This window comes from Dama dama, chromosome 17, assembly GCF_033118175.1.
Source record: "Dama dama isolate Ldn47 chromosome 17, ASM3311817v1, whole genome shotgun sequence".
Taxonomy (NCBI): domain Eukaryota; kingdom Metazoa; phylum Chordata; class Mammalia; order Artiodactyla; family Cervidae; genus Dama; species Dama dama.
In genome coordinates, this window is record NC_083697.1 from 30,718,958 (window position 1) to 30,745,990 (window position 27,033).

The window sequence follows — 27,033 nt, forward strand, 5'->3', positions numbered from 1 at the left end:
GAAGTTCTATACAGTCAGCAAAAACAAGACAGGGAGCTTACTATGGCTCAGATCATGAACTCCTTATTGCCAAATTCAGACTTAAATTGAAGAAAGTAGGGAAAACCACTAGACCATTCAGGTATGACATAAATCAAATCCCTTATGATTATACAGTGTATGTGAGAAATAGATTCAAGGGATTAGATCTGATAGACAGAGTGCCTGATGAACTATGGATAGAGTTTCGTGACATTGTACAGGAGGCAGGGATCAAGACCATCCCCAAGAAAAAGAAGTGTAAAAAGGCAAAATGGCTGTCTGAGAAGGCCTTACAAATAGCTGTGAAAAGAAGAGAAGCAATAGGCAAAGGAGAAAAGGAAAGATATATCCATTTGAATTCAGAGCTCCAAAGAACAGCAAGGAGAGATAAGAAAGCCGTCCTTAGAGATCAATGCAAAGAAATAGAGGAAAACAATAGAATGGGAAAGACTAGAGATCTCTTCAGAAAATTAGAGGTACCAAGGGAACATTTCATGCAAAGATGGGCAGAATAAAGGGCAGAAATGGTATGGATCTAACAGAAGTAGCAGGTATCAAGAAGAGGTGGCAAGAATACACAGAAGAACTATACAAAAGTTTGCCCAGTAGCTATAGAAAAATTTTCACCTTCAAATTAGACTTACTTTTATTTACTGCTTGACCAGCAAGATGAAATTGTAACTAATAATAACATTATCTATCTTATCAAATTAGGAACCTCCGGCAAGGAAGCCACACAAATGCCTCACCTATCAACACAGTCTCCAGTAAGCCCAAAAGCTAAAGGTGATGGTGAGTAATGGCCATTTGTTTTGCCACCAATTTTCTTTTATCATTCACATACCATAATATTCAGTATTCCATTCAGTGCATTTTAGTATATTTACAAGCTTGTGTAATCACCTGGAACATTTTCATCACCCCTAAAAAAACTCTAAATCTATCACAATCACTCCCCATTCCACCCTTCCTTTAGTCCCTGGCAACCATTACCCTACTTACTAGTTTTACAGATTTACCTATTCTAGAAGTTTCATATAAATGGAATCATATAACATATGATCTTTTGTGTCTGGCTTCTTTCACTTACTATAATGTTCTTAGATTCATCCATGCTATGACATGTATCTGTAGTTCATACTTTTTTATGACTAACTAGATTTCATTGTGTAAACAGATCACATTTTCTTTATTTATTAGTTGATGGACATTTGGATTATTTCTACTTTTAACCTATTGTAAATAATGATGCTAAGAACATTTATGTATATGTTTTTGTGTGATCATGTGTTTTCATTTCTCAGGTATTGTCCAAATTTAATAAACAAAACTTGAATATTTTAAATAGAGTTGATGGGCCAGAAGAGGGCCCATCAGAGGGGGTCAATAGCAGAGCCCAACAGGAAGAAAGACCCTCTTCTTTCCTGGCAATTACTCAATGAAAAGCCATACACTTTTGTTTACTATAGCCATTCGCAATTCTTCTTCCCCTCTATAAAACTGTTGTTTCCCTGCTGTGCGGTAGCTTGCATGTGGCTCACCATGGTCGCAGACTCTGAATTGCAGTTCTTTTCTGATCCCAAATAAATGCATCTTCACTGGAGAAATATCTGGCAGTCCGTTTGTTTCAGGTCAACAATGAACAGCTTGATATGTAATTGTGGAGTCACGTGGTAACACTATGTATAACTCTGAGGAACTGATTTCCAGAGCAGCTGCATTATATTAATTCCCACCAGGAATGAATAAGGGTATCAGTTCTTCATTTTCTAGCCAATATTGTTGTCTCTCTTTTTTGTCATACCTGTTCTAGTGAGAGTGAAATGCTACCTCACTGTGGTCTTGATTCACATTTTCCTAAGGACTGATAATGTTGAGTATCTTAGATGCTCATGGACCATTTATATACCTTGTTTAGAGAAGTATCAGCTCTGTTTGATTCTTCACTATATTTTCCAGCTCTTTATTAAACTTCTCACTGTGATTCACTCCCAAGTTCATTGAGCTTGTCATTCTTCTCCCAAGTTCATTGACCATCTTCATTATCATTACCTTGAGTTCCTTATAATGTAAATTGCTTATCTCCACTTAATATCTTTAGTTGTGGAAAATCTTTTCTGCTAGTCATTCAGAGATGGTTTCTCTGTAAATAGTTGTAATTTCACTGTACCTGTAGACAGAGGTGAGCTCAGGATCTTCCTAATCCATCATCTTGTTCACACCTTAGGTTGTATTATCATTTTTAAAGATTATTTTAAAATTATTATTTAAACAGAATGAGTTTCAGAGAGGTTAAATGACTTAAAACAAAAGTGCAAATTCATAATAACAATTTGGAATTTGAAAGTCAGTCTTTTAATTTCAAATTTTTTTCTCCATTGAACTAATTCATAGTCAAATATTATCTGATGAATGAGTATTATTATTTGACCTCAACTATTACACTTGGATATTAAATAATGAGCCTTTCAGGTATTAACTGCTTATATAGCTTACTTTTCTTACAACACTAAATAGTCACATAATTTTATAACTTTTTCTTTTCTGTTTTTAGTACATGTTCTGATTCTTTCCCTGCTTATAGGATTCTTTTCCCTTTGGGTGAGATTGCTAGCCTGCTATGAATGGTTATTTTAGGTTGCTTCTTTAAGTGGATAACATGTATACACATACATAAATACACACAACAAACTTATTAGAATTGTGTTTCTAAAAGGGTAAATACGTCCAAGTAAAAGGTGATATTCCTGGGCAATGTGTAGAAATAGTAATAGCATATCAATTTCATAATAATGAAAGGTCTTATTACTTCTGCCTACTTTGATCTTGTTCATCTGACTTTCAGTGTGGACAGACAAGGTCTGATTTTAGGACCCTCATTATTAAGGCAATAGTTGTCTAAAATTGTTTGTAATTAGCAGAAACATTTCCTCATAAAATCTTTTGAGAAAGTCCAAAATGTGAATATATCAAACAAATAGAAGTTGAACTGCTGAGTTTGAAGCCGTGTAGTGGTGGTAAGTGCAGAGTGGACTGCTGGCTATTTCTTTCTCTTACCATCAAAGACAGCCTGCAGGGCTTCCCTACAGAGCCCTTCAGGCTTTAGTGGTACAGTTAAAATTTACTGAGGTAGTCATCATTTTGTTTACTTAAGTTCTATTTATAGTAAAATAAAAAATGAATGTGTTCTGCAACTGGAAAGCAAAGCAACTCTTTTTCACCCGTCACCTGACCTGGGAATGACCTCATTGGGAATCATGAATTAGAGTCTTCCAAAGGGGCAGCTCAAGTGTTGAGAAACTTTTAATGTCCTCATAAACATGATTGCTGATTTTTCATATGTAATACTTTATGAGTAAATAATATCAATAGATAAGAAAAAATAAAGAAGAAACTCCTACTAGTATTTGCTATGGCTCTAAGAAACACTGTGAAAATAGAGTTTAAGGAAATAGAAAGTCAACATCTATTTGTCAGTGAAGTCTCTAAGAAAGAACAAAGAGATGAGAAAATTACGACATTGCTCCAAGGTCACCAAATATCTCAGCCCTCTTGAGTTGGGTGGTATGCTATATGTGCTTAGCCTCTCAGTTGTGTCCAACTCTTTGCGACCCCACGGACTGTAGCCCGCCAGGCTCCTCTGTCCATGGAATTCTCCAGGCAAGAATACTGGAGAGGGTTGCCATGCCCTCCTCCAGGGGATCTTCCCAACCCAGGGATCGAACCCAGGTCTCCCACATTACAGGCAGATTCTTTGCCATCTGAGTCACCAGGGAAGCATACAATGCAGAAAGCCACTCTAAGTACAGATATAAGTTTATTCCTAACCTAGGATCAGTGTCAAGTTCCTATAAGCACTTACCTTGGTAAACTGGGTTAGAGAATAGATAGATCTGGAGACACCTAAACACCCCATTAGGCCAGTCCTAAGCAACAGGGAGCTCTCAGCCATCTGCTCAGCCTACTTTTCTAGGGTTACTCTAGGTGGTACTTGATGGTTTGGCAAGAGACGTGCTAAACACACCATTCAAAAAGACCCTTAATGCCTACCTTAGTCCAGCCTCTAAATAATATGGACAAGAAAAAGGAAATATAATAGTTACATAAAAAGAGACATTCTCCTCTTCCTGTATTCCCCTGGAAGCTGTATACATTGCTTCCTCGCCACCATCCTGTGCTTCTCTGGAATCTTTGGGGACCCATCAGAGTCTCGTTTCGTTATCTGAGTTCCTCTTCCTTTGGCGTGGGTATTAGAGGACATGCCATCTTACTTTTTCTCTGAATTGTTCAGATATCTGGACAACACTCCACATCTTTTTTCCCCTTGGACTTGGCATTTTCACTTATTTTCATTCTGAGATATTCTTTTCCACTCCAAGGGAGGTGTTCTGAAGAGACTGAGCAAAACCTCAAGAAGCTTCTTTTCCAGCCTTCGTCACTGCTTTGGCATATCTCCCTAAGACCACTGGTACAAACATTTAGGCTCCTCAGCACCCGTTTATGGGCTCCTCAATGTTACCTCAGAAATCACTTAAATGAATCACGATCAATTAGTTTATCCCAGACTACCCTCATTGTTACGGGTACAGAGTTTCTGTGGGGCAATAGTCCATAAAATGATCTGTGAAAATGGAGTGGCTTGGGTAATTATTTTAGAATATGCTACCATCTTAGGGTTTTACAGTGTGTAATAACATTTATAAAAATTCTTGGTAATCCAGTTGATGTTTTTAAAAAAATCTATGCAGCTCCTAATAGTTAGACTATAGAAGTATTTTTTAACATAAACAAAACATACCAGAGTACTAGTATTCTATAGCATATGTTTCAGTAAATGTTAACTGTCAAAAATTCATTGATCCCATATTCTATTTCTGAAGACAATGTGACCACACAAAAGATTTTGTGCATTGGATACTGTAAGACAAATTATGTAATTTCAAAGGAATAAAGCTGCTTAATCCCCTTCCCTGCACAAGTTAACTCCATAAATCCTCTCTCTCAAGTCAGTCTGCTATAAATACACCTTAAATTCCTAACAAGATTAATGTCCACATTTATTGTTTACTTCCCCAGATTTAATCTCCCAAAATATACAGAATGACTCTCACATTGATAATACCAAAACAGATTATAAAACAGCCCATATTCCTCACACTCATTCTACTTAGTTCTAGTCAATGGTCTAACATAAGACTCTGGTTGGAGTCAAAGTCTCTTCTCTACTCCTACCCTCTAGTACTGATAAGACTTTCTCAAGTATCTGTTACATTAGATTCTCTTTATCTCTAGTTAATTATTGTATAAAAATTTCTTATATTTTGTCTTCCATGCATTCCACATATTGTTGTTGTTGTTGTTCAGTTGCTAAGTCATCTCTGACTCTTTGTAACCCCATGGAAAGCAGCATGCCAAGCTCCTCTGTCCTCCACTCTCTCCCTGAGTTTGCTCAAACTCATGTCCATTGAGTCAATAATGCCATCTAACCATCTCATCTTCTGTCCTCCCCTTCACTTTCTCCCCTCAACTTTTCCCAACATCAAGATCTTTTCCAATGAGACGGCTCTTCGCATCAGGTGGCCAAAGTTTGTAGCTTAAGCTTCAGCAGCAGTTCTCCAATGAATATTCAAGGATGATTTCCTTTAGGATTAACTGGTTTGATTGTGCTGTCCAAGGGACTCTCAAGAATCTTCTCCAGCACCACAATTCAAAACATCAATTTTTTGGCTCTTGGTCTTCTTTGTGGTCCAACTTTCACATTCATACATGACTACTGGGAAAACCATAGCTTTCACTATATGGATCTTTGTCATCACAGTGATGTCTCTGCTTTTTAATACTCTGTCTAAGTTTGTTATAGTTTTCCTTCCAAGAAGCAAGCGTTTTTAAATTTTCATGGCTGCAGTCACCATCTGCAGTGATTTCAGAACCCAAGATAATGAAATCTGCTACTGCTTCCACTTTTCCGCCTTCTATTTGCCATGAAGTGGTGGGACCAGAGGCCATGTTCTTCCTTTTTGAATGCTGAGTTTTAAGCCAGTTTTTTTCATTCTCCTCCTTCACCCTCATCAAGGGGTCCTTTAGTTTCTCCTTGCTTTCTGTCATTAGAGTTATATCATATGCATATCTAAGGTTATTGATATTTCTCCCAGCAATCTTGACTCCAGCTTGTGATTCATCCAGCCTGGCATTTCTAATGATGTACTCTGCATATAAGTTAAATAAGCAGGGTGACAATATGCAACCTGATGTATTCCTTCCCAATTTGGAACCAGTTTGTTGTTCTATGTCTAGTTCTAACTATTGCTTCTTGACTTCATACAGCTTTCTCAGGAGATGTGTATGGTGGTCTGGTATTCCCATCTCTTTAAGAATTTTCCAGTTTGTTGCGACAGACAAAGTCAAAAGACTTTCTCGTAGTCAATGAGGTAGAAGTAGCTGTTTTTCTGGAATTCCCTTGCTTCCTCCATCTCCATGATCCAGCAGATGTTGGCATTTGATCTCTGGTTCCTCTCCCTTTTCTAAACCCAACTTGTACATTTGGAAGTTCTTGGTTCTCGTACTGCTGAAGCCTAGCTTGAGCATAAATTTGCTAACATGAGAAATGAGTCCAATTGTATAGTAGTTTGGACATTCTTTGGAATTTCCCTTCTTTGGGATTGGAATGAAAACTGACCTTTCCTAGTCCTATGGCCCCTGCTGAGTTTTCCAAATTTGCTGACATATTGAGTGCAGCACTTTAATAGAATCATCTTTTAGGATTTGAAATAGCTCAGCTGGAATTCCATCACCTCCACTAGCTTCTTAGTGATGCTTCCTAAGGCCCACCTGACTTTGGACTCCAGGATATCTGGCTCTAGGTGAGTGATCACACCATTGTGCTTATCTGGGTCATTAAGACCTTTTTTGTATAGTTCTTCTGTATTCTTGCCACCAACTCTTAATATCTTCTGCTTCTGTTAGATCCCTACCGTTTCTGTCCTTTATTATGCCCATCTTTGCATGAAATATTCCGTTGGTATCTCTAATTTTCTTGAAGAGATCTCTAGTCTTTCCCATTCTATCATTTTCCTCTATTTCTTTGCATTATTCACTTATGAAGGCCTTATCTCTCCTTGCTTTTCCCCGGAAATCCTCATTCAGTTGGATATATCTTTCCCTTTCTCCTTTGCCTTTCGTATCTTCTTTCCTCAGCTTTTTGTAAGGCCTCCTCAGACAACCACTTTGCCTTCTTACATTTCTTTTTCTTGGAGATGGTTATGGTCACTACCTCCTGTACAATGTTATGAACCTCTGTCCATAGTTCTTCAGGCACTCTATCTACCACATCTAATCCCTTGAATCAATTTGTCACCTTCATTGTATAATAGTAAGGGATTTGATTAGGCCAAACCTGAATGGCCTAGTGGTTTACTCTACTTTCTTCAATTTAAGTCTGAATTTTGCAATAAGAAGTTCATGATCTGAGCCACAGTTAGCTCCCAGTCTTGTTTTTGCTGACTGTATAGAGCTTCTTCATCTTTGGCTGCAAAGAATATAATCAGTCTGATTTTGGTGTTGACCTTCTGGTGATGTCCATGTGTAGAGTCGTCTCTTGTGTTGTTGGAAGAGGGTGTTTGCTGTGACCAGTGTGTTCTCTTGGCAAAACTCTGTTAGCATTTGCTCTGCTTCATTTTGTACTCCAAGGCTTAACTTGCCTGTTACTCCAGGTTATCTCTTGACTTCCTACTTTTGCATTCCAATCCCTTATGATGAAAAGGACACCTTTTGCTGATGATAGTTCTAGACAGTCTTGTAGGTCTTCATAGAACCATTCAACTTCAGCTTCTTTGGTATTAGTCGTTGGTGAATAGACTTTGATTATTGTGATGTTGAATGATTTGCCTTGGAAATGAACTGACTTCATGCTGTTGTTTTTGAGATTGCACCCAAGTACTGAATTTCAGACTCTTTTGTTGACTATGAGGGTTACTCCATTTCTTTGAAGGGATTCTTGCCCACAGTAGTAGATACAGTGGCAATTCTCTTAAGTAAAATTTTTGGCATTGTAGCCCAGTTAGTCCATTTTCTGCTCTTCTCTTTGTATTTATATACTGGTAGCTCCTCTCATCTTTCTTAGCTACATATTCTTTTTCCCCCCATCACCAAGACTATTGAATCTGCTTCATACTAGAAAATTCTTTAGGCCATCAGGATAGCTTTTTCAGGGTTTCCAGTTTTAGCTCAGGAGGAGAATTCTCTGAAGATTTATGAAGAACTCCTTTTCTGATGTTTTCCACGCATTTTTTTCTTGTAGTTCAGTGAAAAGCAAAATCTTTATCCCCATGTTCCTCCATCCTCAAGCATTGAGTTTCTATACCTTTCCACTTCCATGCTATGGCAAAGATCAATTTCTGCTTTCCTGCTATAAGAATAAGACATTCTTTACTTCCTCAAATATTTCTCTCTCAATTTAATACTTCAAGATTCCTCTGAAGTTTGTGCCCATTTTCACTCTTCTTTCTCATATGCAGCATTAATCCTTAGCCTAAGTTCAAATTTTTTCACTTTCTTTGACATATCAATTCCTAAAGGCTATTTTTGCCAGAAGACACAGTTACCCATCATCTGTGAGGTCTTTCTACAAACTATCAACTTCTCCAGCATGAATCTCTTAAGTGGAGAAAGAATTTGCAGTACACTATTCATGCCTGGAAAATCCCATGGACTGAGGAGCCTGTGGGGCTACAGTTCATGGGCTCGCAGAGTCGGACACAACTGAGCAACTTCACGTTCACTTTCACTTTCATAGATGCTTAATGCCACAGAATGAAACCTGACTGATGCTTCTGGAAGTTACCCACAATTCAGGCTTCCAGACCTCTTTGTGATAGAAATCTATTAAACTGCTTTCCCCTCATCTCCAGCCAACACCATATCTAGCTAACACCAACACTAGTCCTATGCCGGACTTTGAAAAACCTGGAGGTCATTGATCATTTTGTTTATAATATTCATGCAAATATAGATCATTTAAAATAGCCCAATGCTATTTTTGAAAACTCAGCTTATTTTTCTTTGTTTCTTTGTTGTTAAATTTCCTTCCCCCACTCCCCTAAATGAATTAAATATAAATAAAAGTTTATCCTATTCACTTCCTGTCATCTCTTTCCTCCTAGCTACCCCACCTACCTGAAAATTCTCTCCTAGACAGCGTGAGAGCCATGGTACCATTTTCAACTACTACTACTGCCTTACCTTCCCTTTTCTAGGGTAGCTGAGAACTAGTTCACATCGGGAAAAATTTGGCTTGCTCCTGTTATGTGACTGTGGGAAAATTCTATAACTTTTCTGAGTCATACATAAAATTATGATCATAGTTACTACTTAATTCATAGAATTACTATTGTGATCAAATGAAATAACCTGTATCAGACAAATAAGAGTCTAATCTCCCTCCACTTTAAAAAATGTAAGTAACTGACTCACCAAAAGGTAGACATCAAAACACTGAATTTCTATACCTTGATCAGAAGACTTTAAGTAGCTAATCTTCAAGTTGTAACTAGATGCTTATATTAATATTAATGATACAATCTAGTGATTGATTACACCCCTGATGACTACTCATTCTTTTTTCATAATTAGGAGCTAGAACTGAAAACACCACGGAGACCAAGTTGAGTACTACAAAAGCAACAGTGATAAGTCAATCACTTTCAAATGCTGTTTCCACATCACAAAGTTTCAACTCCAAGAGTAAGTACAAGAATCTGTGCTGAAATGTTAAGCTAGTCTATTGGATAGAACTAAACTGAGAAAGTTTTTCCAGCCCACACTTACCAAAGAGCCATGTCTCACTTATATTCTTCCCTTGTTGTTGTTGCTTGGTTGCTAAGTTGTGACCAGCTCTTTTGTGACCCCATGCACTGTGGCCAATCAGGCTCCTCTGTCCATGGGATTTCCCAGGCAAGAGTACTGGAGTGGTTTGCCATTTCCTTCTTCAGGGAATCTTCCTGATCCAGGGGTCAAACCCACATCTGTTGCACTGGCGGGCAGGTTCCTTACCACTGAGCCACCAGGAAAGCCTGTGTTCTCTCCTAATCGCTACAAATAAGACAACAATTTGGCAACTTTGCTTTGTATAGTGACACTCTACCCCTCCATAGCTACAAATAAGTGGATACCAAGGAGGATCAGTTCAAGCCTGGGTGATAATCTATGATATCACCTAACACTAAAAGGTAAGGTTGGCCAAAGCATCAGACAACTTTGATGAAATAGGAAAAAAAATTAGGAACAAATTGCTAAAACTGACTCAAGAAGTTAGGAAGACTGAAAAGACCTAAAACAATTAAAGATTCTGTATTAAAAATTTTAATGAAGAAAGCTCCAAGCAGAATGGCAAAAATTGTGAATTCTATAAAAATATTCTCAGAAGTAATATTAATTTTTCTCAAACTCTTTTGTGACATAGAGGAAACTTTGCACAAATAATTTTCTGAGGCCAGTATTGCCATAACACCAAAGATAGAAAAGAATGAAAAGAAAATGCAAATAAAACTATAGACCAATATCCTTCATGAACACAGACACAAATATCCTTAATACAATATTAGAAAAAATCAGTAGCATATGAAAAGAGATAAAAACATAGACAAATAGGATTTACTTAGGAATGCAAAGTTGGTTTAAGATATGAAAATCAAGTGATGTAATATACCATCTTAGTAGAATCAACAAATGCAGAAAAAGCATTTGACAAAATAAGATACCGACTCAATTAAAACTCTCAATTAACTAGAAATAAGTAAAACTTCCTCAAACTGATCAAGGATCTCTATAAAAAATATATAGTAAATGTCTTACTTAATAATGAAAGACTAAATACTTTCCTCTTAAAATCTGAAACACAACAAAGATGTCTACTCTCACCAATACTATTCAAAATTATAACCAGAGGCTCTTTATACTACAATAAGATTATAAATAGATGGGTAGAGATAGAAACATTCATCCAGATTGGAAAGGACAAAATAAAAGCGTTTTTCTCAGCAGACTACATCACTATCTATATAGAAAACCTGAAGATTTCACAATAAATCTATGAGGACTAATAAAGAATATTCTATACCATTCATACTATATTCTATACCACAGGAAATAATTCCATTCATAGTAGCATCAGAAAGAATAAAATATTTAAAAGTAAATGTAACAATAGAAATCCAAGATTTGTACACTAGACTAGAAAACACTTCTTTGAGAAATTAAATATCTAAATGGAAAAATTTCCGAGCTGGTGAACGTGTGACCATTTTTTTCACAGGAGAGGACATGGGAGCATCATGTCCTTTCCCATACCTTGCCCTGCGCATCTTTCATTTGGCTGTTCCTGAAATATATCCTTTTATAATTAGTGATCTAATGAGGTAACTGAAAGTGAATCATCAAGAAAGATTGTTTCCATCAGTAGGGCTAGTGGGTACCAGAATTAACAACTTGGCATATCTGATTACTTGCCCTGTGTTCTTGTCTTTATTCCATGCTGCTACCTCCTTAGGTAATTTTGTTGTAGATCAGATAGTCACATGAGCACAGTTGAACTAAGTAAGACTAGTCAGTGATACCTAGCACATCATCTGGAGGGGCTCTAGTGGGTTCTAGGACTCTAAAATGGACACATGATGGGATCAGTTTCCGGGCAAGAGGAGCAAAAGGACTAAGGGACCCCCAAAACCCACAGCAGAGCTGAACCCCTTCTGATCACGATCTCTGAATATTCACACTGTGGAGCCTGGCATCAGAGCACATCTGGGAGACATGGCACATATGAGCCAGCAGGCCAGACACAGCAGGACACAGAGGGGAAGGCAACTTCTGTGCTTTTGGTGTGACGCACACATGATTTAAAGAATTCATTTATTCTAGCATTATGTGAAAAGACCACTTGTTAGTTTTAGTGATTTAGACAAGCCCACTAAGCATCAAAATAGAAAGATTTTCATTAGTACTTGAGCAAAGACATCAGATTTTAAAACATTACCGCCAGTGTGAAAGTGCTAATGAGATGCAAAAGTGGCATCATTTTGATTCTGACTTTAGCCACACAAAGCCATTTCCAGGGTTCAAAAGAAAGAAGAAATTGTGGTGGGGGTGTGTAAAATGTGATTTTAGTTGCTGCTGTATGTTTAAAAAATTTTTAAAGCCTATGATATGTGTTTTGAACATTTTCTTGTTTTATACCATAATAATCTACCATCAATTTTCAAAACAAATGTATTTGTTTCTAAGTATATAACCACAAACAAAGACAGAAATAGAAAATAATTAAATGCAAACAGAAGACACTTTACCTAACCATATGTGAGTTGTTAATAAAGCACACAAAAAGATGCAAAAAAGTCCAAGTTCTTTAAACTATTTAAACAAATAGTCTTAACTGCACACCCTCCCCAGAAGAATGGATAAAGAGAGGGAGGGAAATGAAAATCACTGAAAAGAAACTTTGAACTTCACTTGATGAATTTGTTTTATTGAAATGAATATATTAGCTCTAAATACTTGATACAAGTGAAAAAAACAGATGTGTTCTCAAGGTGAAAAGGGGAGATACAAATACAGAATGGGGGAAAGAAAGTTAAACATTGCACTATCAGATTGAAACTGAAGACATCAGCATAAATTCATGATTAAAATATAAATATGTAAAATTGCAAAGAACATAAAATAAATAGACACTACATGTTCATAGATTGGAAGACTTGATGTTTTAAGATGGCAAATCTTCTCAAGTTGATCAGTAACTGATAAAATAGTCAGTGCAATTCCTATTAGAATACCAGAAAGCTTTTTTTTCTAGAAATAGATAGGCCAATCCTAAAATATATATGGGCTTCCCTAATAGCTTAGTTGATAAAAAAATCCGCCTGCAATACAGGAGACCCCAGTTTGATTCCTGGGTTGGGAAGATCCGCTGGAGAAAGGATAGGCTACCCACTTCAGTATTCTTGGGCTTCCCTTGTGGCTCAGCTGATAAAGAATCAGCCACAATGTGGGAGACCTGGGTTTGATCCCTGGGTTGGGAAGATCCCCTGGAGAAGGGAAAGGCTATCCATTCCAGTATTCTGGCCTAGAGAATTCTGTGAACTGTATAGTCCATGGGGTCGCAAAGAGTCAGACACAACTGAGCAACTTTCACCTTCACTTTCAAAATATATATGGAAATGAAAGTGACCTAGAATAGCCAAAACTTTTGAAAAAGAACAGTGTTGGAAGACTCAACCACCCCCAATTTCAAAACTTACTCTAAAGCTATAGTAATCAAAACAGGGTATGATGAGTTAATGAGTGTTAAGAGTAGCATTATTCATAATTGTCAAATGCTGAAAACAACTCAAGTGTCCATTAATTGGTGAAATAGAATATCTCATTGGATTTTCCATTTGAAATGAGTTTGGAATGTTCCAAAACATGGGATATCCATATAAGACAATACCATTCAACAATTTGAAGATACACAACACTGATGCATGCTGTAACAGCATGAATCTCAAATACATTATGCAGTGAAAGAAGTCTTTCACAAAATACAACATATACAATTCCATTTCTGTGAAATATCCAGGATATTTTTATAGGGACAAAAAGCAGATAAGTGGTTGCCTACACCTGGGGACCAGCCCAGGTTCAACGACTCTATAAATTTACAAAATATTATTGGGTTGTATACTTACAATGAGTGGATTAAGTGGTGAGTTTTCACCACTTAAATATAAATATTCATTTAAGAACAAAAAGAAAATGTTGATCTAGGCCAATCAAATTTCCTTCCTGGGTAATCTGAACTGAACTAGAAAACCCAAACAAACCAAAAAGCAGGGGGGACTGGAGCAACACAGTGTTAGTAGAGAATCTGAAATGGCCATGGTGATTTGTGCTTTTGCCTCTGGCTTCAGAAGGCTGAGTTGGCAGAGTCAGTAGAGAAGACTACTGACTATAGAGAGACTATGTGGGGAAATGGAGAGATGAGTAAGGTTAAGTTGTTCAAGAGACATGGAAAAAGTAGCAGGACCTGGAGATCTTCTGATTCCTGACAGATCTTTAGTTCCAGTCCACACATTTCTCCACAAGTACTTCCCTTAGTCTGGCCTCCGTGATTTGAAGTAATCTGTGTTTAGTCGAAATATACTGACTAGAAAGGCTACTAATCATCTATAAGAGCCTTATCAAATCCCGCTCATTATACATACTGGATACAATTTTGGTGTACCCATAGTCCTTAAATGGAGAAGGGCATGGCTACCCACTCCAGTATCCTTGCCTGGAGAATCCCCATGGACAGAGGAGCCTGGGGGTGCTACAGACCATGGAGTAGCAAAGAGTCGGCCACTACTGAGCAACTGAGCACATAGTCCTTAAAAAGACATCTCTACAGCTGACTCTCATTCTCCAAGTCTCTTCTTAGGAGGCCTCTAAGATAGAAGGAGACAGCAAGTGGGAACTGTGGACATTCAAGGCTCACTCTTGTCTAGAAGCATGTTGGGAACATCCATTTTCCCCCTTTCTATTGTAATCATCTTAGACATGACATGAAGAAGGTTATTTAGAAGTCTGATTCCACACCATAATTGTAAGCTAATAATTGTATATAATTAGTTGCCATGTTCAGAAATTTGAAGAGGAGGGTCATTTTCCCTTCATAACAAGAACATTTCTCTGTGACAGTGTTTTGGGTTCTGATAAGTAGAATTTATATTGTAGACAAATATGTGTCTGAAAAGTACCTTTGGCAAACCAAAACCTCATGCATTTTATAATATAAGTGCCCCAATACAAACCAGAATAAAAGTGACTATGCGTCTGCCAAATGTGTAACAGTTGATGATTCATCTCCCTCTTAAGCATATGAGCAGTGGGTGCTTGAATACTGACCCTCAGATAAAGGCACTGTGGGGACATTATCTCAAATGCAGGCTTGATTTTAGAGTAGAGAGGAGTTAGTGAGGTCTATTGACAGGGAAAGAGAGATTATTGATTTCTCCTTCTGGTGGATTCTGACTTAGCTAAGGAGAATATGTATAATAAGATTATAGGTAGGAGACATTGAGATGGGCATGTACCAGTACATAATTCTACTAAGGCAACTGTGTGGGTGGGATGAAAGTGAAAGTGTTAGTCACTCAGTCATGTCCAACTCTTTGTGACCCCGTGGACTGTAACCCAACAAGTTTCTCTGTGGAATTCTCCAGGCAAGAATACTAGAGTGGGTTGCCATTCTCTTCTCCAGGGGATCTTCCCAATCCCAGGATTGAACCCAGGTCTCCCACATTGCTGGCAGATTCTCTACTGTCTGAGTCATCAGGGAAGCCTCAAGTGTGGGTAAAAATACTTCTAAATAGTTTGCCATGTCAGAGTCTCTGCTACTGCAGAATATATAATATTACAGACTTGAACTCTGAAGGGAAAAATCTGACTTTTGTTAATTAGAAATAAGTAACATTTATAAGAAATTAGTAGGTTATTTAGTCAGGGTTAATAACATTTATCTGTAATAAATAATTTATCTTGTATGTTTCCCTTCTGCATAATCTATCCTGGTTTAGGATAGAGTTTGTTTTTAATACAGAAAGCATATATAATTGTATAAAGACAAGTACACCACTTCAGATATACTACTGGTTGAACATGAGAATGGCTTCGGCACAAGCCTGTGCTTTTCAAGGCACCACACCCTTCTTAAAAGAAATGGTCACTCCACTTATGCCAAGAGGAAGTTGGCTTATTGTTTACTAACAATGATTCTGAAATCACGTAAGAAAGTGAAAGTGTTAGAACACTTACTTAGTTTCGTTTGACTCTTTGTGAACTCATGGACTGTAGCCCACCAGGCTCCTTTGTCCATGGAATTCCCCAGGCAAAAATACTGGAGTGGATAGCCATTTCCTCCTCCAGGGGATCTTCCCGGCCCAGGGATTGAACCCTGATCTCCCACATTGCAGGTAGACAATTTACCAACTGAGCCACCAGAGAAGCCCTTGAAATCAATTAGCTTAGATTCAAATAATAGCACAACCATTTATTTGAACTTTGCCAAATCAAGGCAAATTGGAAGTGGTCAAACAGGAGATGGCAAGAGTAAATGCTGACGTTATAGGAATCAGCGAACTAAAATGGAGTGGAACAGGTGAATTTAACTCAGATGACCATTATAGCTACTACTGTGGGCAGGAATCCCTTAGAAGAAATGGAGTAGCCATCATGGGCAACAAAAGAGTCCGAAATGCAGTACTCGGATGCAATCTCAAAAATGACAGAATGATCTCTGTTCCTTTCCAAGGCAAACCATTCAATATCATGGTAATCCAAGCCTATGCCCCAACCAGTAATGCTGAGGAAGCTGAAGTTGAACGGTTCTATGAAGACCTACAAGACCTTTTAGAACTAACACACAAAAAAGATGTCCTTTCTTTATAGGGGACTGGAATGCAAAAGTAGGAAGTCAAGAAACACCTGGAGTAACAGGCAAATTTGGCCTTGGAGTACGGAATGAAGCAGGGCAAAGGCTAATAGAGTTTTGCCAAGAGAACACACTGGTCATAGCAAACACCCTCTTCCAACAAAACAAGAGAAGACTCTACACATGGACATCACCAGATGGTCAACACCAAAATCAGATTGATTATATTCTTTACAGCCAAAGATGGAAAAGCTCTATACAGTCAGCAAAAACCAGACCAGGAGCTGACTGTGGCTCAGATCATGAACTCCTTATTGCCAAATTCAGACTTAAACTGAAGAAAGTAGGGAAAACCACTAGACCATTTAGATATGACCTAAATCAAATCCCTTATGACTATACAGTGGAAGTGAGCAATAGATTTAAGGGACTAGAACTGACAGACAGAGAGCCTGATGAACTATGGACAGAGGTTCGTGACATTGTACAGGAGACAAGGATCAAGACCATCTCCATGGAAAAGAAATGCAAAAGGCAAAATGGTTGTCTGAGGAGGCCTTAAAAATAGCTGTGGAAAGAAGAGAAGTGAAAAGCAAAGGAGAAAAGGAAAGATATTCCCATTTGAATGCAGAGTTCCAAAGAATAGCCAGGAGAGATAGGAAAGCCTTCCTCAGTGATCAATGCAAAGAAATAGAGGAAAACAACAGAAGGGGAAAGACTAGAGATCTCTTAAAATTAGAGACACCAAGGGAACATTTCATGCAAAGATGGGTTCAATAAAGGACAGAAATGGTATGGACCTAACAGAAGAAGAAGATACTAAGAAGAGGTGGCAAGAATACACAGAAGAACTGTACAAAAAAGATCTTCACGACCCAGGTAATCATAATGGTGTGATCACTCACCTAGAGCCAGACATCCTGGAATGTGAAGTCAAGTGGGCCTTAGAAAGCATCACTATGAACAAAGCTAGTGGAGGTGATAGAATTCCAATTGAACTATTTCAAATCCTGAAAGATGATGCTGTGAAAGTGCTGCACTCAGTATGCCAGCAAATTTGGAAAACTCAGCAGTGGCCACAGGACTGGAAAAGGTCCGTTTTCATTCCAATCATTCAAGGCAATCCCAAAGAATGCTCAAACTACCACACAATCGCACTCATCTCTCACGCTAGTAAAGTAATGCTCAAAATTCTCCAAGCCAGGCTTCAGCAATACATGAACCATGAACTTCCAGATGTTCAAGCTGGCTTTAGAAAAGGCAGAGGAACCAGAGATCAAATTGCCAACATCCGCTGAATCATCGAAAACACAAGAGAGTTCCAGAAAAACATCTATTTCTGCTTTATTGACTATGCCAAAGCCCTTGACTGTGTGGATCACAATAAACTGTGGAAAATTCTGAAAGAGATGGGAATACCAGACCACCTGACCTGCCTCTTGAGAAACCTGTATGCAGGTCAGGAAGCAAGTTAGAACTGGTCATGGAACAACAGACTGGTTCCAAATAGGAAAAGAAGTACGTCAAGGCTGTATATTGTCACCCTGCTGTTTAACTTATATGCAGAGTACATCATGAGAAATGCTGGGCTGGAAGAAGCACAGGCTGGAATCAAGATTGCCAGGAGAAGTATCAATCACCTCAGATGTGCAGATGACACCACCCTTATGGCAGAAAGTGAAGAGGAACTGAAAAGCCTCTTGATGAAAGTGAAAGAGGAGAGTGAAAAAGTTGGCTTAAAGCTCAACATTCAGAAAACTAAGATCATGGCATCTTAGTTTCCCATCACCTCATGGGAAATAGATGGGGAGACAGTGGAAACAGTGTCAGACTTTATTTTTTGGGGCTCCAAAATCACTGCAGATGGTGACTGCAGCCATGAGATTAAATGACGTTTACTCCTTGGAAGGAAAGTTATGACCAACCTAGATAGCATATTAAAAAGCAGAGACATTACTTTGCCAACAAAGGTCCGTCTACTCAAGGCTATGGTTTTTCCACTGGTCATGTATGGATGTGAGAGTTGGACTGTGAAGAAAGCTGAGAGCCTAAAAATTGATGCTTTTGAACTGTGGTGTTGGAGAAGACTCTTGAGAGTCCCTTGGACTGCAAGGAGATCCAACCAGTCCATCCTAAAGGAGATCAGTCCTGGGTGTTCATTGGAAGGACTGATGCTGAAGCTGAAACTCCAGCACTTTGGCCACCTCATGGGAAGAGTTGACTCATTGGAAAACACCCTGATGCTGGGAGGGATTGGGGGCAGGAGGAGAAGGGGACGACAGCGGATGAGATGGCTGAATGGCATCACCGACTCGATGGGCATGAGTTTGAGTAAACTCCGGGAGTTTGTGATGGACAGGGAGGCCTGGCGTGCTGTGACATGGGGTCACAGAGTCGGAGACTCTGAGTGACTGAACTGAACTGAACTGAACTGAAGCTATTTAACTTCTCTGTGCCTTAGTTTCCTCATCTGTCAAATAGTTGTAATGACTACAGTTTTACAGGATTCTTGTGAGGATTAAAAAAGATAAAATAATATGAAGCTTAAAACAGTGTCTGAAAAGAAAACAATACATCTTAGCTATTAATATTATTTTGCTAATGATAATCGTTACAAAAGCCAAGCAAAGATGGTATTTATGATATCAGTTTCACAAATAAGGAAACAGGTTTGAAAGATTAAATGACTCACCCAATGTTACATTAAAAGATGTAATTCAAACCCTGTTTTTCTTGCCTCAAACTCCTTAAATATCAATATATCACACTTTATCTCATTACAACTATTTCACATAAAGTGTCTAAAGGAATTAAAAAGCGAGTAGCTTTTAATTGGATGCATCATATGCTTGACAAATAGGAGTTCAATCAGTGTAACACTGACCAATTGACTGAATATAAACCTGGGATTCTCACCAGAACCTGGGATTCTCACCAGGGTGGTTCTCATGTTGTTGCCAACCATGCCAGATTTATACCTGACTGTGTGATTTGTTCAACCTGTCTTCCTCATCTGTATGGTCATTCCTTCTTTCCCTTGTCCTTCCTCCAAGTGATTATTAAAATTCTACACAACCATACAGAGCCTCTACAAAATATCACCTCAGTATTTCCCACAACTTAATGAGGTTACCAGCTATATGTATCATCTGCACTATTATTCATTTAGTACTTTATTTAAATGGATGCACTTTTTAATTCTTAAGTTTGTTTGAAAAGGAAACCATCATAAATGAAAAACCAGTTTGAATTGGCATAAGCAGAAGCTAGAAAGTCGCTGTGATGTAAGCAAAATAAAATTCTAGCTAGAGTTTGTTGCTTACCAAAGGCTCTGAGTTTTAGCCTTGCTTAATAAATAAATCAAATACTTACCTGGCAGGGGAGATACTGGGATGATGAAGATGATTTTCACACCCCACCCGCCGCCCACAGCGTGGCTTATCTATCACACTCCAGATGTGCTGACCCCTGCAATTTCTGCAAAACTTGACTGCATAATTTGTGGTTGTGGGGGACTGCATTTGCACTTCTCCCTGTGGGGTGTAAAATAAGACAAATACATTCCAGGTATTAATGACGTATTTGCATCAAATTGAAATTTTGAAACTTCTTCATTGAAATAATTAAACTTACCCAAAAAATGGAAAATAATTACTTTCTCACTGAGTGTTTCAATCTTATTTAATGCCACTTTCCAGTATAGAGTCTCTCATATAATGCTATGCATCTCATGCTTTGGAAAAGTCTAATTTTTCTGATCAGTCAGGCTCATTATTTCTTTTGTGAATGGCACCATTTATCTATGACATTTATCAGGGAACTTAATTGCAATGTTTCTTACATGCTATTTAATTAGTTTGTATTATTTCATGTGGGCAGATAAAAGAGGAATTTTCAGGATAACAAAGTCTTAGTCACACATCACAGTTTATCCAAACCAGAACTAATCTTTTGTACGATGACTCAGTCAATGCTTTGTTGGGGGTATGGGGGATGGTATGTATGAGGAGGAATGAGAAGGAAATTTTTAATTGGCCATAGTGAATTATTTTTAAGCAAATCAGTAAAATATTATATATGGGAATAACTATATTTTTTTCCTGGGCCTTTTAATGATAAATCATATTCTGTAGGTAATTATATACAGCTATATATAGCTGGAAATACAGTGGCTTTTGTAAGATAATATTTAGCAAAGTTACGTGTATTATTGCTTAAGCTTTCTATCTTAAAAGCTGATAGTTTAAGCAAAGTTTAGTTTGGGATTAAATTGTGGATTAAAGTTTAGCATTTCAAAGTTCATTTGCATTTCATAAGACTTCAGTTGCAGTTAGAGACTCAAACTCAACCAAGAGATTTAAGTTGCCAAACACCCTGATTAAGGATTTGGTCTTTATCCAACAACTAAGTTTGAGACTAGGTTAACAGAATGCACTACACTCACTACACTCGTTTCTGTTTAACTTCCACTTACTCAGCAGATAAAGAACCTGCCTATAATGCAGGAGACATGGGAGATGCAGGTTTGATCCCTGGGTTGGGGAGATCCACTGGAAGAGGAAATGGCAACGCACTCCAGTATTCTTGCCCGGGAAATCCCATGGACAGAGGAGCCATGCAGGCTACAGTCCAAAAAGGTCGCAAAGAGTCGAACACAACTGAATGACTGAGTGCACTTGCTTCCTCTCCAGATCAGAATTTGGTCTTTTCTTAAAACACATTTGCATTATGAAACTTAAAAAAAAAAACACACACACACAGGAATAATTACAAATGTCTTCACTTTTCATTAGTTTCCACAACTTTAGCCATATTCCATAGCATTCATCTCTATTAAGATTTTATATTCACAAAACTGAGTCATAGTTTGAAAATAGAATGCTGTATGAAAATGTTTTATTATCTTCAAAATAATACATCCTTGATTTCAGGATAAAAAGGTATATATTTCCCAGTACTGACTAAGTATTTAAGATTTACAAAATTTCCTTCTCAGAATAACAATGTATTCATTCACATAGAAATATCTGGACCTCTGAAGACTGAAGAAAAGGATTTTTAATTGCTGTTCTTTTTTTTTTTTTTTTACTATTCCACTACATCTTAAGGCATAGTCATTTTTATTTTATGTAATATGTTCCTAAGAAGTCATTACGCATTTTTGAAAAATGAAAAAAATGCAAAAAAGGATAGTCAGGAGGCTTTGTCTTATATGAGTTTAAAATTTTTCATTCTCAATAAAGTCTATCAGCAGGAAAGATTATGACCTTATATTAAAAGCAGAAGGAACAAAAAGTTTTGATTTCGTTTATATTCTAATCCTCTGGCAGCTGATAAATATTTTAACTGCATCCTCCAAATACAGCATTATGCCATGTCCAAAATTATTTTAACTAGTTATGAAAAGTAGAAATTAATTACATAAGCTTTCCACTCAGAACAGTTTAGTGGGAAAAAAAGCTGTCTCTTAGTAAAAGAAGATGGACCTTAGAACCAACGGACCTGAATTATAATCATGGTCCTCCCTTTGAGAACATAATTTCACTTCTTTCAACTAATATTTGCATATCTGCAAAATGAAAATAATAACATCTTTCTCATAGACATCAATGATTAATATATGGAACTGATCAGAAGAGTTGCTTCAAAAATAGTAGCTATCATTATCCAACTAGCAATTTTTAATAACACATTCATTTTGCCTTAAAAATTGAATTCAGTAGGTAGAATTAGTTTTTATTTTTATTATTATTATCAATTATTACTTTATATTATTATTTGTTCATTCCCTATGTTTTTACCAGAGACCTAGTCTGGATAGTAGATGCTAAAATTATGACTCTGAGTAAAATAAGAAATCTCTGTCCTCCTGGACTTACATTCTAACAGAAAACAAAGCCATTTTAAAAAATTAGTGTCCCTGGAGTGATAAACTGTTGAGCAAAAGAAGCATTGTGGTGGGCTGGGGTGGAGGGAAATGAGGAGAGAGTTTTCAATAAGGTGGTTGGAGAAGACTTCTCTGAGTGGTGACACCTTAACAGAGTCATGAAGGGTAAGAAGGAGCCAGTGTAGGCCTGAGAGCATAGCCCAGAGGCTTAGGAAAGGCCAGCAGGCCGCCTGAGGCAAGAGGGTCCCTGGGACATTTATCTACCATGGAGAGGCCAAACAGGCTGAGAGAGCTGGAGTGAACTGAGGAGCAAGACAGGAGCCATGTCCTATGGAGAATTGCTAGCTCTAGTGAGGAGAGGAAAAAGGAGCCATTGGAGTAATGAAATTTAAATTAAAAATTATTTTTTCTAGGTGGCTATTGCACGTACTAAGGAGAGAGATATAGGTGCTAGATGAATAGTAGTCAATTGAATGGTGAGGCATATGTGGAATATATTTTGAAGCTAGGGCTGATGAGGTGAGAAAAAAAATGAATCAAGAAAGGCCACTACTTTTTGGCTCATGCACCTGGGAGGCAATGGTATGATGCTTTGGTTCAAGAAAGTGAAGGGGGAGGTGTGTTTGAGGACACAAGTCAAGAGTTAGGACTGGATAAAGAAGTGTGGTGTATAGATACAATGGAGTATTACATGCATGTTAAGTCACTTCAGTCGTGTCCAACTCTTTGTGACCCTGTGGACTGTAACCTGCCAAGCTTCTCTGTCCATCAGATTCTTTAGGCAAGAATATTGGGGTGGGCTGTCATGCCCTCCTCCAGGGGATCTTTCTGACCCAGGGATCAAACACATGTCTTTTATGTTTCCTGCACTGGCAGATAGATTCTTCCCACTAGTGCCAACACATTAATCAGACATAACAATGAATGAAATAATGCCACTTGCAGCAACATTGATGGACCTAGAATATATCATGCTAAGTCAGACAGAGATAGACACATATCATGATACTACTTATATGTGGAATCTAAAACAAAAAGATACAAATGAACTTATTTACAAAATAGGAATAGACCCCCAGACTTAGAAAACAAAGTTGTGGTTACCAAAAGAGAGAAGGGGGAGATAAATTAGGAGTCTGGGATTAAGATATATATACAGTATTATATATAAAATAGATAACCAATGAGGATTTGCTGAATAGCACAGAGACTTATGGGCTTCCCTGGCGGCTCAACAGTAAAGACTCCACCTGCAATGCAGGAGCTGCAGGAGACACGGGTTTGACCCCTGGCTCAGGAAGATCCCCTCGAAGAAGGCGTGGCAACCCACTGCAGGATCTTGCCCGGGAAATCCCATGAACAGAGGAGCTTGACAGGCTACAGTCCATGGGGTTGCAAAGCAACTTAACACTCAATATTTTGTAATAACCTATAAGGCGAAAATCTGAAAAAGTATATTTAGATATACTCAGATATACACAGAATCCCTGTGCTGTAGGCCTGTAGCTAACACAGCATTTTATATCAACTCTACTTCAGTTTAAAAAAAAAGAGTTCTGTTTTGGGCATGCAAAATTTAAGATGCTGTTAAGACAGTCAAGAGAAGGAACCAAGTGGATATTTGTATTCACCATCATTATTGGGCTTCTATTTATCTCAAATATTTCTATATTTTTTCATGTGGAATATCTTGATTCATGGTGCAAACACTCAAGTTTGTTGAAATGATCTTTGATTATAGTTTTCTCAAGCAATTTTACTTGTAGAAAGCTCTTCTGAGCTCTATTCCCTTTAAGGAATTTCTTAAGTTTCAAAGGTATCTGTCTGAACCATTCTGAATCGTCCTCAGATCAGGAGATGCACAATATCTTAGGAGTATGGCAGTACCACTCATGAAGCACCCACCGAAGTTTCTGTAGTCTTCTGGATTCTCCTGGCATATTCAAGAAGTGGCGTTGTACCAGATGCCCCAAAGGAGGATGCAGCAAACTTTGGCTCACAGGCCAAATCCAAGCCCCCATCTATTTTTGTAATTAAAGTTTAATGGAAATATTGCCATACCTATTCTTTAGATATTATATATGGCTGTATTCACACTATGATAGCAAAAGCTAAATAGTTGCTAGAGACTTATGGCCCACAAAGCTTAAATACTATCTGTCCCTTTAAGAAAGAGTTGACTGACCCCTGCTCTGAAGTTTCTTCTATTCAGGAAGCCTCATGATTTGGTGACTTGAGTTATGAACTAAGATCTCTATGCATTTACCACCTGAAACAATTGTGAGAGTTGATATTTGATAGTCAGTGCTTAATTTTAGCAATTTTCTTTCTTTTCTCTAAAGCTGAGACTTGGAGTTCCATCAAAGCAACAGAAATACCAGGTAAGTTCATTTTCTTTTCTCTGAGAATATTCCTGAGCAAAATCCCAAGAAGGAGACAAAGTAGATCAATCAGTTTGAGGACAGGGTGAAATAGTATAAAAGAAAATATTACAACAGTAACTAAAATATTTAGGAAACTTTGTATTAAAAAAAATGCAGACAAGGAGAATATGCAACAGTGTGCCTGAGTGCTCTTGGGCTTGGGTTAGCGGAACCGGCCCTGGGAAATGCATAAAGCTTGTGGAATTTTCCTCTCCCCAGAACCTACTGTTCCTGGTCTGTTTGTGTGGTCAGCTTGCCGTCTCCCAGAAGTATAGCGTGTGCTTTTGCTGTCGTCTCTACTTTCTAACATAGCCTGGTCCTGGCATCCAAAGAGATGATGTTATAAACCACAGTTAACAGTCTAAAATGCTATCACTTTGAGAAGCGCTCATGCTTTGCCATCCTTAGTTTTAAGCTGAAAATATTTTGGATGATGGAGCAATGGAAATTGGAGAAGATTGTTGGCAGAGGAAAATGGTCATGTTGAATCTTCATAATGTTTTGAAATTATAATTATTTGAAGATTTTTATTTTCCTAACTCCTATCTGGTACATGTACAAGTGACAAATCTCTTAGGTTATCAATATTAACCACCTTTGCTATATACAAAATGAGAAATACGTGAAATAAACCTAGGAGATCATGAAACTTTTTTTTTTTTTTTTTTTGACCAGAGAAAGATTTACTGCAGGGCTGAGCAAGGAGAACAGGTGGCATGGAAATACAGAGATAATGTAGCTTTTTTTTAAAAATGGAAAAATAAAGCCATGAAAATTATGAGTGACTCTAATAACATTTTCACAGCAAATGTCCTCAATAGTCATCGTGGTCTACCCTCAAGAATTAGAAATGGGAATTATATGCTTTTAACTTTTAATTATTTATCTTCTACATAATACATCAAATAATAAAGGAAGTTATTTTTATATTGTTAACTCTCTCTATTTCACCTCATCACCATATTTTTTATCCTTTATTTCCATCTACACAGTCTAGAAATGCACTGGAAAAAGCCCTGGGAAAAACAAAACATAAAAATAGTGCATCCAGGCAAAGAGGGCAGCTTTGCGTTGGCTGATGCTTTGCACTGTTCTGGAGAAATCCTGTCCCCTGTTTCATGGATTGGTTATCAAGGAGGAGTTACAGATGGAGGAGAATCGGGAGGCTGCCAAATTGTCAGCTCTTTTTAAGGAGAGACCAAAACATCTTTTATTTTGTTTAAAAAATAGTATTTACAAAATGCCAGCTTAAACTACAATTGATTTTTACATGTAATAAAAAGCGCATTTAGATTTTAATTTTGAGTTATAGAAACTAATTCTCCTAAAACAGATAATAGATAAACCATTGATTTGAACAGTGAATTAGAAAGAAATAAGGCTGATTCTATCAACTGCAAGAAAGGTCAGTCTTAAACTTCTGATATATGGTAGGGCTAAAGTCTAAATCCAGGTTCACTCAAAAAAAATTAACAAATATCCCTCATCTTCCTTAAAATAATTAGTATTTTTCTTTTAGGTAATGTTGAGCCAAATGTCTAGCCCAAAGAATTTTTAGCCATGCTTACTTCTGAAAAAATGAGCTAATACACATTTAGTCTCTGACTAGAACATTCATAGCTCTCACATTTGACATTTTCTTTCATATAATGCATCTGGCTTTAATTTCCGTGAAAAATTGTGTTTTTACCACTCTCTTCAAAAATTATTATTAAGGGTCTAGAAACTGGTGATTGTTTTATGTAGAATCTTTTTTTGGAATTCAGAATAAGGCAACTGTATGTAAAATGTGAATTATAAGCAATTATATGTAGATATGGACTTCCCTGTTGGCTCACAGGGTAAAGAATTTGCCTGCAGTGCAGGAGACCCAGGTTCGATGCCTGAGTTGGGAAGATTCCCTGGAGAAAGGAATGGATATCCATTCCAGTATTCTTGCATGGAGAATTCCATGGACAGAGGAGCTTGGCAGGCTATAGTCAATGGGGTTGTAAAGAGTCAGACACAACTGAGCAACTAATACTTTCTTTTTCTTTTCTATATGAGGATACGACATTCAATTTTATATAATAAACATCCAAGAAAGATAGTCACAGTTAGAGGGACCTGATTGACCAAGGTCAGAAGACATGTCCATTCATTCCATTCAATAGAGCAAAGGTTGTACGAATGGACAGCTCTGTTTAGTAATGCTAAGCATGAGAAAGAATTCACACCCAATATCTAAAACATGTGGGAAAGCCAAACTTCAACTGCCCACTGTA

At 37.6% G+C, this 27,033-nt stretch overlaps 1 protein-coding gene and 1 non-coding gene across 6 annotated transcripts in view; both read left to right on the top strand.

The window, feature by feature from the left end:
• The window catches only part of EMCN (endomucin), a 115,284-nt gene that overhangs the window by 50,225 nt on the left and 38,026 nt on the right, over positions 1-27,033 (top strand). For 2 of the 5 annotated variants that reach the window (XM_061164332.1, XM_061164331.1), the window contains 3 exons: positions 736-813; positions 9,649-9,759; positions 24,689-24,727. In XM_061164332.1, coding sequence (XP_061020315.1) covers positions 736-813; positions 9,649-9,759; positions 24,689-24,727 — 228 coding nt within the window. The remainder of the gene's footprint in view (positions 1-735; positions 814-9,648; positions 9,760-24,688; positions 24,728-27,033) is intronic. The other 3 variants (XM_061164335.1, XM_061164334.1, XM_061164333.1) reach the window with 2 other exon arrangements.
• LOC133071994 (U1 spliceosomal RNA) lies at positions 19,824-19,993 on the top strand. The gene has a single exon (XR_009696606.1). It is a non-coding gene; the product is annotated as a U1 spliceosomal RNA (small nuclear RNA).